Source organism: Nicotiana sylvestris, chromosome 4 (genome assembly GCF_000393655.2).
Source record: "Nicotiana sylvestris chromosome 4, ASM39365v2, whole genome shotgun sequence".
NCBI classification, from domain to species: domain Eukaryota; kingdom Viridiplantae; phylum Streptophyta; class Magnoliopsida; order Solanales; family Solanaceae; genus Nicotiana; species Nicotiana sylvestris.
In genome coordinates this window covers 34253699-34266539 of record NC_091060.1, presented here as the reverse complement: position 1 = coordinate 34266539, position 12841 = coordinate 34253699, and the positions used below count along the sequence as shown (strand labels likewise).

The 12841-nt window shown below is 39.1% G+C and overlaps 1 protein-coding gene across 1 annotated transcript; it reads left to right on the top strand.

The window, feature by feature from the left end:
* Positions 1-8080: 8080 nt before the first annotated feature.
* On the top strand, positions 8081-9249 carry LOC104230701 (kirola-like). The gene is made up of 2 exons (XM_009783566.2): positions 8081-8302; positions 8834-9249. Exons 1-2 carry the CDS (start codon positions 8116-8118, stop codon positions 9091-9093), a joined length of 447 nt encoding a protein of 148 aa, XP_009781868.1. The 5' UTR covers positions 8081-8115; the 3' UTR covers positions 9094-9249.
* Positions 9250-12841: the final 3592 nt, after the last annotated feature.

The window sequence follows — 12841 nt, the reverse complement described above, 5'->3', positions numbered from 1 at the left end:
GGAATTTCCTAAATTAGCGATAACAGTTTAGTTCCCAAAATGCCACGTTTAATAGCTGACGATATTACTGTCTTATTCTGAATCGTTAGTTGGGCTGTTGAATGGATGCTTTCTGTGTTGGTGATCCTATTAAGTTCAGCTGTTTAAAGTAAATAGACAATTTGTTACTATTTGAGCGAAGTTCTGTCAATTAACGAAGACAGCATGATATCTTCATTTTTGTTGGATTTTTCTTTATTTAGAACTCAATGAATTGGAAAGTTAAAGAGAAGTGAAGGTTGTATAAACTGTTTACAATTTAACTCGTGCTAAAATTATTCATAAAATGTGAGTGGTGGATCACATTAAAAGGGATATTGGATTGATTATATCGGCATGAACCCATTTAGTTGCATTAGCTTGGAATTGAAAGGAATCGAGGCGTGCCATTTAGCGAATTTTTATGGCCCTCGCAAAGCTGCAAATGCGTTAGTTGCTTTAGGCGCGTATTTTAATAGTATTACCTTCCTAAACTCGGGTGTGCATTTCATGTGACCCAAATCAAATCTTAAAATGTTGAATAAAATATGTTTAGAATTGCGGGTGCATTTCATGTGGTGCGATCCATAGAAGTGTTTTAAACGACGTTTAATCTTCTTTAAAATTGAATAAAAGCGGTTAAAAGCTAAAATGCATATAGGTCTAAAAGTGTTTTTAAAATTAAATAATTGAGCCAAAAATAACAGTTGAGAGACCGTGCTAGAACCACGGAACTCGGAAATGCCTAACACCTTCTCTCGGGTTAACAAAATTCCTTACCCGGATTTCTGTGTTTGCGGACCGTAAAACAGAGTCAATCCTTTCCTCAATTCGGGATTTGAACTGGTGACTTGGGATACCATAAAATTACCCCAAGTGGAGATTCTGAATCTTTTAATAAATAAATCCCGTTTCGATTTCCTTTAATTGGAAAAACTCCCTTATACATCTCTTTACGGGGGTGTAGGTAAAAAGGAGGTGTGAAAAGAGCTACCTTAGATTATACTCCTAGCAGAGTTATTTCATTTCTAAAGGCTCATCGAATGGCTGAGAAAGGGTGTGACGCGTATCTAGCTTATGTGAGAGATGCTAGTGTTGATACTCCTACCGTTGAGTCAGTTCGAGTAGTGAGGGATTATCCAGATGTATTTCAAGTGGATCATTCGGTAATGCCGCCCGATAGGGATATCGACTTTGGTATTGATTTGTTACCGGGCACTCAGCCCATCTCTATTTCTCCATATCATATGGCTCTACTAGAGTTGAAAGAGTTAAAGAAGCAGTCGCAGGAGTTGCTTGATAAGGGCATCATTTGGTCCAGTGTGTCGCCTTGGGGTTCTCCAGTCTTGTTTGTGAAGAAGAAGGATGGCTCTATACGCATGTATATTGATTATCGCCAGTTGAACAAAGTTAGAGTGAAAATTATGTACCCATTACCTCGTATTGATGACCTATTTGATCAGTTACAGGGTGCCAGAGTGTTCTCCAAGATTGACTTGTGTTCAGGCTATCATTAGTGGAAGATCCAAATATCCCGAAGACTGCCTTCAGGACTCAGTATGGTCACTACGAGTTCATTGTGATGTCATTTGGACTGACCGACGCCCCAGCAACATTCATGCACTTAATGCACAGTGTATTCCAACCCTATCTTAACTCATTCATCATTGTGTTTATTGACAACATTCTAGTGTACTCCCGCAGTAGGGAGGATTATGAGCATCACCTGAGGATTGTGCTCCAGACGTTGAGAGAAAAAAAGTTATATGCGAAATTTCTAAGTATGAATTTTGGCAAGATTCAGTGGCATTTTTGGGTCATGTAGTGTCGAGTGAAGGGATCAAGGTAGATACGAAGAAGATCAAAGTAGTGTAGAGGTAGCCCAGATCGTCCCCAGCTATAGATATCTGGAGTTTTCTTTGTTTAGGGGGGTATTACCGTATATTCGTAGAGGGTTCCTCATATATTGCAGAATCTATGACCAGGCTGACCAAGAAGGGTGATCCGTTCAGTTGGATAGAGGAGTGTGAGGATAGCTTTCAAAATCTCAAGGCTGTTTTGACTATATCCCCAGTATTGGTATTGCCTACAGGTTCGGGGTCTTATACTGTATAATGGGATACGTCGTGTATTGCTTTCAGCGCTCTGTTGATGCAAGAAGGTAGGGTGATTGCCAACGTGTCTAGACAACTGAATGTACATGAGAAGAACTATCCTGTCCACGAGAGTTAGTAGCTATTGTTCATGCCTTGAAGATTTGGCGGCACGATTTATACGGTGTCCCTTGTGAGATATACACTGATCACCGTCTGTTCAAATAGAAGGATCTTAACTTGCGTCAGCGGAGGTGGTTAGAGTTTCTTAAGTACTATGATATCACCATTATATATCATCCTGGGAAGGCCAATGTGGTGGCCGATGCCTTGAGCCGCAGGGCGGAGAGTTTGGGCATTCTAGCATATCTACCAGCAGCAGAGATGCCATTGGCATTTGATGTTCAGGCCTTGGCCAATCAATTTGTTAGATTAGATGTTTCTAAGACGAGTCAAGTTTTGGCTTGTGTGGTTCTCATTCTTCTCTTTTTGATCGTATCAGGGAGCTTCAGTATGATGACCCCCATCTGCTTGTACTTAAGGACACGGTTCGACACGGTCATGCCAAGAAGGTCACTATTGGGGATGATGGTGCATTGAGGATGCAGGGCAGGCTATGTGTGCCCAATATAGATGGTTTGCGTAAGCTGATCTTCAAGAGGCTTACAGATCACAGTACTCCACTCATACAGGTGATGCAAAGATGTATCAGAGGTTGAGGTAACATTATTGGTGGAGAAGAATGAAGAAGGACATAGTGGAGTATGTATCTCGGTGCCTAAACTGTCAGCAGGTGAAGTATGATCACAACGGCCAGGTGGATTGCTTCAAAAGCTAGAGATTTCGGAGTGGAAATGAGAGTGGATCACTACGGATTTTGTTGTTGGGCTTCCATAGACTCAGAGGAAGTTTGATGTAGTTTGGTGATTGTGGATATATTGACCAAGTGGGCTCATTTCATACCAGTGATGACTACTTACTCTTCTAAGCAGCTAGCTTGAGTTTATATCTGCGAGATTGTCAGGCTTCATGTCTTGCTGGTATCTATAATTTCTAACCAGGGTACGTCGTTTAAATCATGGTTCTATAGGGCTGTACAACATGAGTTAGATACTCGAGTAAAGTTGAGCACAACATTTCACCCTCAAATGGACAGACAATCTGAGTGCACTATTCAGATATTGGAGGATATGCTCCGTGCATATGTTATAGAGTTTAGGGGTTCTTAGGATCAGTTATTGCCACTTGCGGAGTTTGCCTACAACAACAGTTATCAATCAAGCATTCATATGGCCCGTATGAGACTTTGTATGGTAGGGGGTGTCGGACTCCAGTGGGTTGGTTCGAGTCGAGCAAGGTTAGACTATTGGGTTCGGACTTAGTTCAGAATGCTTTGGAAAAGGTTAAAGTGATTCTGGATCGACATTGTCCAGCCCAATCCAGACAGAAGAGTTATGCAGATCGGAAGGTTCTCGATGTTGCATTCATGGTTGGGGAGCAGGTCTTGCTCTGAGTTTCGCCCATGAAGGGTGTTATGAGGTTTGGGAAAAAGGACAAGTTGAGCCCTACGAATATCGGGCCTTTAGAGATTCTTGAGAGGGTTGGAGAGGTGGCTTACAGACTTGAACTACCACCTAGCCTAGCTATAATTCATCTAGTATTCCATGTTTCTATGCTCCGGAAGTACCAAGTCGATCTGTCCCATGTGTTATATTTTAGCTCAGTCCAGTTGGACAAGGATTTGTCATATGTTGAGGAGCTAGTGGCCATTTTAGACCGACAGGTTCGAACGTTAAGGTCGGAGGACATTGCTTCAGTGAAGGTTCGATGGAGGGGTCAGCCGTTCGAGGAGGCAACTTGGGAGACTGAGCATGATATGCGTAGCCATTATCCTCATCTTTTCACCACCTCAGGTATATCTCTATGCTCGTTTGACGACGAAAGATTGTTTTAAGATTGGAGGATGTAATGACCCGGCCGATCGTTATAAGATTATTAGCCCCAATCCCCTATTTATTGTCCCATTTGTTTCATTTTATGCTTACGTGACTTGCCGGGTTGCTTGGTGCCGGGTTCGGGGGAGTTTCGGAGTGGAATGGGACACATAGTCCCTAAGTTTGAAGTTTGAGTTGTAAGAGTTGATCGTAGTTTGACATGTGTGAAGTAGACCCTGGAATGGAGTTTCGTCAATTCCAGTAGCTCCGTACGGAGATTTTGGTCTTAGGAGCGTGTTTGGATGTAGATTTGGAGGTCCGCATGTCATTTCGGCGTTATTTGGCGAAAGTTGGAAATTGGAGGATTTTTGGGAAGTTTGACCGGGAGTGTACTTTTTGATATCGGGGTCGAATTCTGATTTCAGAAGTTGGAGTAGGTCCGTAATGTCAAATGTGACTTGTGTGCAAAATTTTAGGTGCGTCGGGCGTGATTTGATAGGTTTCAACATCGTTTGTTGAAGTTGAAAATTCCTTAGTTTCAATAGGCTTGAATTGGGGTACGCTTCATGTTTTTGATGTTGTTTGATGTGATTTGAGGGCTCTACTAAGCTCGTATGATATTTAAGGACTTCTTGGTATTTTTGGTTGAGGTCCCCGAGGCATCGGGTGGATTCTGGATGGTTAACGGATTGGAATTTGGAATTAAAGAATGGATGAGGTGCACCAGTTCTGGTGTAATCGCACCTGCGCAAGTTTGATCGCAGGTGCAATCTTGAAGAAGTGATAGGGCGAGCGCATAGGAGGAACTAAAGGGGGTGGATAGTGGTCGCAGGTGCGACATGAAGGCCGTAGAAGCGGAGCCTCTCCTGAAGAAGGATGATCGAAGAAGCAGAGAGTGAAGGAGCTGAGGTGGCCAAGGTTTTCCGCAGAAGCAGACGAGTAGGTGCAGAAGCTTTTCAGCATATGCGGGTGGTGGTGCGCAGGTGCGATATTTGGCAGTTTAAGTGAGTTCTGCAGATGCAGAGATTTCACTGCAAAAGCGGTACCGCAGAAGCGGATTGACTGGATAGAAAAGGGGAAAGGTCGAGGGTTTGATTTTATTATCCATTTTTGGACCTTCCAACCTTGGATTGAGGCAAGAATTTGAGAGATTTTCAGAGGACATAATTGGGTAAGAATTCTTGACTCATTTTTGATTATATATCACTAATCTATCATTAATTTCTTCATTTAATTAAGGTTTTGGGTTGAGAAATTGGGAGAAAAATGTGTAAAGTTCTTAGACCAAATTTTGAGGTTTTGATCGAGATTTTGGTATGATTTGATTAATTTTGGTATGGGTGGACTCGTAGTTGAATGGATGTTTGGATTTTGTGACTTTTACCTGATTCCGAGACGTAGGCATGGGTCGACTTTTTGGTGCAATTTCTTAGTAGTTCTTGTTAATGTCATGAATTTATTATTTAGATTAATTTCTTATAGGTATATTTATAGTATGTAATTGTTTTTGGCTAGATTTGGGTCATTCGGGATTGAAAAGTCGAGGGAAAGACATTCTTATTGACTAATTGAGCTTGGTTTGAGGTAAGTGACTTGTCTAACATTGTGTGGGAAAAATCTTCTTAGGATTTGGTACTGTTGTAATAATTTGTGATATTTGAGTGTCGTGTACGCGAGGTGGCGAGGGCGTACACGGGCTAAACATTGAAATTCCAGTCTTTTCTAAGTAATTTCCTTTTTATGCGTTAATTGGGTTATTCTAGCACATGTAATCATCATGTTTAGCCAAAATTTACTTGTCTACGTGTTTCATCTCTTTAATTGAAATTTGTACAACATGCTTAGTTGAATTACCCTTGTTCCTTGATTCCATATTTGCTCTGTAACTGTAGGACTCCTTGCTTGTAGTATCATTATTTCATTTACTACGTGTTGACTTTCGTGATTCTTGTTGTGATGACTGTTTGGTTTGACACGAGGTTTTTTACGTGCGGAGTGTGATTGACACAAGGTTTCTTCCATGCGGAGTGTGATTGGCACGAGGTTTTTTTTCATGCGGAGTGTTGTTGGCATGAGGTTTCTTTCGCGTAGAGTGTTATTGGCACGAGGTTTCTTCCGTGCGGAGTATTTTTTGCACGAAGTTTATTCCGTGCGGTATATTGTTGTCACGAGATTTCTTTTGTGCGGAATGTTATGAGCAAGAGGTTTCTTGCCGTGCGGTTACTGTTTTCCTCTATTTGCTATGTTGGTTGTTTTTGTTCCTTAAATTGTAAGATATTCATTTCCTTATGTGTTGTAATTGTCTTCTTGTTTTCTATGTTGTTTTTTCGTACATTCTTATTGTTTCATTAACCTGCCATTTATTCTATCATTTCACCTTCTGCCTTTTTTTCGCCCCCATATCGCCACACGGGGGGAACATGGGGACGTAAAAAAGGGGGTCCTATCAACTTGTTCCGATCTAGGATAATAAGCTCATGAGCTTGGTCTTATTTCACCATCAAGAAAGGAAAGAAGACTTCTTATTTCTCATATTCCAGTCGGGCCCTGACCTGACCTCGTTACTACTCTACCGAGGTTAGGCTTAGCACTTACTAGGTACCGTTGTGATGTACTCACACTACGCTTTTGCACATATTTTTTGCAGGCTTAGGTACTTATCAGCCTCGTGCTACTGCTTGGAGACTTCAAGGTATATCTGCCAGCATCCGCAAACCTCAGAGTCCCCCTCTATCCTTATTATATTGTCTTTTCTTTATTCTCTTAGACGATGATGTATAGAGATATTTAGTACTTCCTTAGAGCTTGTGGCTTGTAACTACCAGATTTTAGGAGTGTCCTTCTTTGAGTTGAAAATTTTACTTGTACATGCCAAGGCAATTTTTCAGTTATATATTTACCTGTTGATGTTGAGGTTTAGTCGTTATTTCAATTCTTTTCTGTAATTGTTAGGCTTACATAGTCTTAGAGACTAGGTGCCGCCACGACATCCTACGGAGGGAAAACTTGGGTCGTGACATATGTGCTAGTTACTCGAAAATTGCAATTTATTAGAAATGCAATTTCCGGCACCAGAAAATGACTCAACGATCGAAAACTTCAAATGTAGAATTGATCTAATTTTTTTATTTTTTTTAGCTAAGTAAGCCTATCGGACTATCTATGCCAATTTACCATGACTAGCAAATTCGCAATTTCAACTTGGACATAGACCCTAATGAATAGAACCTCGTATTCTTGATGGTTTAATAAGAATTTTGCAATTATTACAGTTGATATTTGAGTACTTAAGCTTAAGTTCTTCACTGGTCGATCGACTTCTAACTAACTTTAGTTTGGAAACTTATAGAGTACAATATGTAAATTATTTTTCTAGAATAAAAAGTACTTTAGATTTTAACGGAGAAATAGTGAAATGGTTTAAGTTAGTTTACGTACATCACAAGTTTAATCGCATTCAAGGTAGTAGTAGCAGTAATAGTAGGAGATTAAGGCAATTCTGGATTTGGATGTTAACCTTAGTATCAAGTTGGTGAACCTATTTAAATGAGTAACTGGATAGTGACTCTTAGGAAATTCATCAAGATTTAGAATTTATTGACTTCTGATGAGTTGTATTTTTCGAGCAATGAATTTAATGAAACAAAAATAATTTTGTGATTTTGCCGGTACAACAGGTAAAGTTTAAATTTAGTGATCATTTGTGAAATTATTTGACTTTATTGATACAAAAGATAAAATTTAGTAACCATGTGTGAAATTAATCCTCCAAATGCCCACCCATTTAGGTTTTGTATGACATTTGTGAACAGAAACCTAGTATTTCTAGAAATCGGGAAAGTAATTTTTTCATAAGTTAATGAACATAAAAGTCATTGGTAAAAAATAAAAATTATGTAGCACGGTAATAAAAAAACTCATTTGTCAAATATATGTCTTTGTCCAATTTTATTTAGAAGCTTTTCATGCCTAATTAATTCTATATAAAGGCTATAAGTTCTGAATATTTTCTAACAAACTTGCTTATTTCTAATCACTATTTGTTGTTATTCCGATCCGAAGAAGAACATATGGGTTTGAAAGGCAAGTTGGTTGTTTCAATGGAGGTGAAATGTGGAGGACACTTATTCCATGATCTTTGTCAAACCAAACCTCATCATCTATCAAACATAAGCCCCAATAACGTCACAGGTTTTGATCTTCATGAAGGTGAAATTGGAGAGGTTGGTTCTGTAGTTACCTGGAAATATAAGGAGGGTAAGTACAAAAAACTTTTTCCTCAATGTAATTCAATTTGATGAATTCCCTTCTTTTTCTTGCCATATTTGCATACTGCATTTGTCTCACATCATGTGCTTGAAAAAGACTTCCAAAAGTAATGTGATTGTTCTAAATTTATGTTGCTCGGATCCTTTAAAAATATCGTCGCTTGTGTGTTGGATATTTCAAAAGTTATTCTTTTTCAGTATAACTTTCATTTATACAGTATTTCACATAATTTTTAGAAAGAAAAAAGTGAGAAGAAACATAACAAAATTAAAAATTATCATGGCCCATAGTCAAGTGATATCGATGAAAGTCTCGCACATGATAAGTATGTGATGGAATCTTACTGCCTACTTTCTCCTTCCTCTGTCCCTTTTTTCCTGTGAAATAAAAGAAATTTAAAAGCCAAAAATATTAATTTTTAGAATGTATAAGGTTATAACTTTTGTAAAGAAGTGTGGACCGTTGAGCTCATATTAGCGTCTCTTTATACTTTTGGATCTCTTTTTATAATGATTATAGATGGAAATGCGAAGATTGCTAAGTGTGTCGTCATTGAAGTTATTGATGATGAAAAGAAATCAAGCACATGGAAATTGATAGGAGGAGACCTCCTGGAAGCGTATAACGCTTTCATTGTTAACATATCCTGCTATCAGCACTATATTACATGGACACTTGAGTACGAGAAGAAGACTGAAGACACTCCAGAGCCTATAACTTTCTTGGGATATGTCACGGGTCTGATCAAGGATGTAGAGGATCATCATGTCAAGAAATAGAAGAACCCATGCCATTTGATATGGTTGATCATATATAATATGTGTGTGTGTTTGTGTCATGAGCATTGGACAATATTGGCTCGTACCTGAATGTGAAATAAATAAAAATGTTGTGTTAAAAAGTAATAATGTTCAAATGCATTGGCTAATCTTAGAATGTGGAATAAATAATAATGTGTTGTTGAAAAATATATCGATTTGCTTGTTTTTTTAATGTATTTCCAAATGTCCGTATTATGAACTTTAGCAAATTAAAATGTTTGTTCAGTGTACTATGTATTCTCATTCTTTTGTTACTAGCTTGTATCACTTGTAGTCAGATGCACAATGAATACCGCAACTGTAACAATTTCTGTCGTCCTCTAGTCTTCTTTTAAAAGAAGGAGGAATGCCCCAACTATGAATGCCTTCCATGTCTATAGTCTTATAAAAGTAGTAATGCTGCATTCGCTCTTCGATTATCGTGAAATTTCTAAGGGCTCTTCTCTATGAAGAATGCCTCCTCGTTCTTTGTCCATTCCCGTTCGATGGAGAAAGAACTTCTTTCGGGTGCTCGGTCAGGCTTGCTTAGGCCGAGTAAGCAACTTCGCGCAGCTGCTACGCTCTTGCTTCTTGCCTTATCTTTTAGTAAGAAACTAATCTGCCTCATAGGATGACGCCTATCTTCCAACTAGGACTATGTACGGATATCGCGAGAATTTGTCAACTCTTTCCAAAGCAAGGGACATTGCTCTAATCACTTATGTAATTTTTTTATGTAACAATCCTCATTTTGAATGCCTAGGTTGTAACCTTTATAGTGATAACGCGTCAAAAAATATCTTTCGATCAGAAAAAGTAGTCTGTGACTGACTAGCTGACGCTTCTGCCTTTCCACTTTCCACGAGTCAAAAAATGTAACGATTAGGCGGCCGTAATATTTTGTTACGTTCTACCGCTGTTACATCAGAATAAAAGGTTCCACACGAGCCCCAGTTCTGCGGCAATGGATGAAAGACCAACAGAAGGGCATTAGTCGCCAAGAAAGCTGGTGCGTGTAGATCAAAGCTTAGTGGAGAGACCATACATAAGAAAGTTACAAGGACAGGTTATCAACATGGGTTGATGGGAGGTTCGATTACAGAGAAGTCAAAACAATTCTTGAATGAGGCAAGGGGTAAATCGAAAAAGAAATCTTTATTGGTTCTCCCTCCTATTTTTTATGAAGATAATGAATCTTTTCTCGAAGGATCAGAAAAAAAAAGGGTTTGGATTTACTGCGGGAATGATTTGGAAGATCCAAAACCAAAAATAGTGGTCTGAACCCGATGAGCCATCCGTCTCAGTCGAACCAAACTCTCGAACCCGTCCAGAAGTTGAGGATGCAACTTACGATTTAACCGGTTAAAAAAGGTTTTAGCCATAAAGATTCAGCAATCCGTTATGTGGGCGCCAACTCCAAGTTCCTTCTTTTCTTTCTTTTTTCAAGTCACTATCAGAATATGACGTTCTTTTTTGCTTTAGATAAAGCATCAGTGGACCGACTTGACAGGACCTTTTATCGAAAAAAAAATCTTGCAACTACGAAAACCACAACATAAGCACTCGTTTTCCTTATAATGTTTTAATAACGACTCACACTTTTTAATGATACTTTTTATGGTTATGACACAAGAGTCAAGCCCAGAAAGCATGGCAAGTCATTTACCAAGGCCATTACCAACAACGGGATTATGTTCGAGATGGGGAAACAACTGTTTCATGACTAAAGGAAAGAATAATGGTTATACACATCTTACCATATTTACTACTTCCAAAAAAAGAACTCAAGGACTGGACTATGGAGGGACTTAGAAAAGCCTACTAGCAACCTCTCTGCTCATCTTTCTTAAGGTTTACTTTTTCAAGCTTGCTCTTAAAACCGGCCTATCTCTCTCCCCTATGAAAATGTTCTTCCGTAATCACTCTCAATAAGACATCCATTCCCTTTCAAATGAAAAGAGAACTAGACTTTTCTCTTCATCATTGAAATCTGCCAATCAATCGCAGTGCGGTGCTCTCAAAAAGCTCAATCCTCTAAGGATCCGATTTCGAGATCAATTTGACAATGAAACTCTTTAAGCAATGATCTTACCTATATCATTTATCTTGATGCGATACAAAAGACGACTCTCCCTCTCCCCATTCTACCATCCAGATGGGCCGATTGTTCTAAGTTCTGAGATTGGGTCGGATAGGACTGATGAGCTTTGAATTTGGATAGATCTAGTGGGCCTCCTTGCACGGACTTGGGCTTGCTTACTGGCTTCACTAAGGATGAGATTCCCTACCCGATGAGTCTGGCTAGGCTATTAGGCACTGTTACGACCCAAATCGATGGGTCGCGACGAGCACCAGGTACCTTACTCAACAGAGTACCAACGTAACATATCTTTCTTATTACATCATCATATACACGTGACATACGGGCCTAATAAGCCAACATAATTATTTATAAACTCAAAACATAGGCCGACAAGGCCATACAATCATTAACGTACACGACATATGTCTACGAGCGTCTAAGAGTACATAAATGTCATAAAGGTCAGGACAGAGTCCCACCATCCCAAACAATACACATCTAAATCATACTAACCAAACGAGCAACTCCGAAGCAAATGAAGCGCACCAACATCTTCCGCTGAGCTAATAGTCTACTTAGAGGGCTCTCGACCTGTCTATCGGGACCTGCGGGCATGAAATGCAGCATCCCCAAGCAAAAAGGGACGTCAGTACGAATAATGTACCGAGTATGTGAGGCACATAAATAAATACATAAGAGACATGGAGGAAATATAAAGTACATGACTCAACCTGTAAGTGTGAATAACTTTGTAAATCATAAATACTTTTAACGTCATGCATAGGAGTTTGAATGTCATGTCGTGCGTAGGTACATGTTTCATAATATCATCTGCCTCTGAGGCCATCCCATCACATCATATCGGCCACTGTGGGCAAAATCATCATTGTATACCAGCTGATAAGGTGGTGGTACGTATATAATGTCATACCCTTTTCCATATCCCATATACACATGTATATATATATACGCGTATATAACGCCGTTTGAATCATATTTAAGTCATTGTGGGCAACATCATCATCATATACCAGCTGATCAGGTGGTGGTGTGTATATAATGCCGTAACCTTTTCCCATATCCCATATATATATATTTACATATATACGCATATATAACGCCATCTGGTCATGGGTCAATGCACATGTATAAATGAGTGAAATGTATGAAAAATACATAATAATCTCGATATTCCTTCCGGATAAACTTTTTCCAAATGCGTATTATTCTGAGACCCACGAGCAGAAGATAAAATATTATGACACACGGAAATCAAGAACATAGATATCTCTAATACTTCTATGAATAGAGTCATTCATGGAATTTGTGCATTTGCACGTTTCATTCGTATCGTATGGATCATGCCAAAAGAAAGAAGGGATAGCCTTAACATACTTAGAGTAGGAACAACTCCGTATATTTATCCCGTTGGGAACCTTCGTGGATTGAACTTAGACCCAAAAATCGGATTAAGATTCCAACCTTTCAAAGTAAGAATGGAATCCTTCTTGATTTCTTTTTGAAACCAGTAATGTTACTACTTCAACTGTTATTCCCTTCACCCTCTCCTCTTCATTTGTATCCATTATATAGGCCATATAATTGATACTATTTTTCTCATGACACCAACAACTTTTACAAATG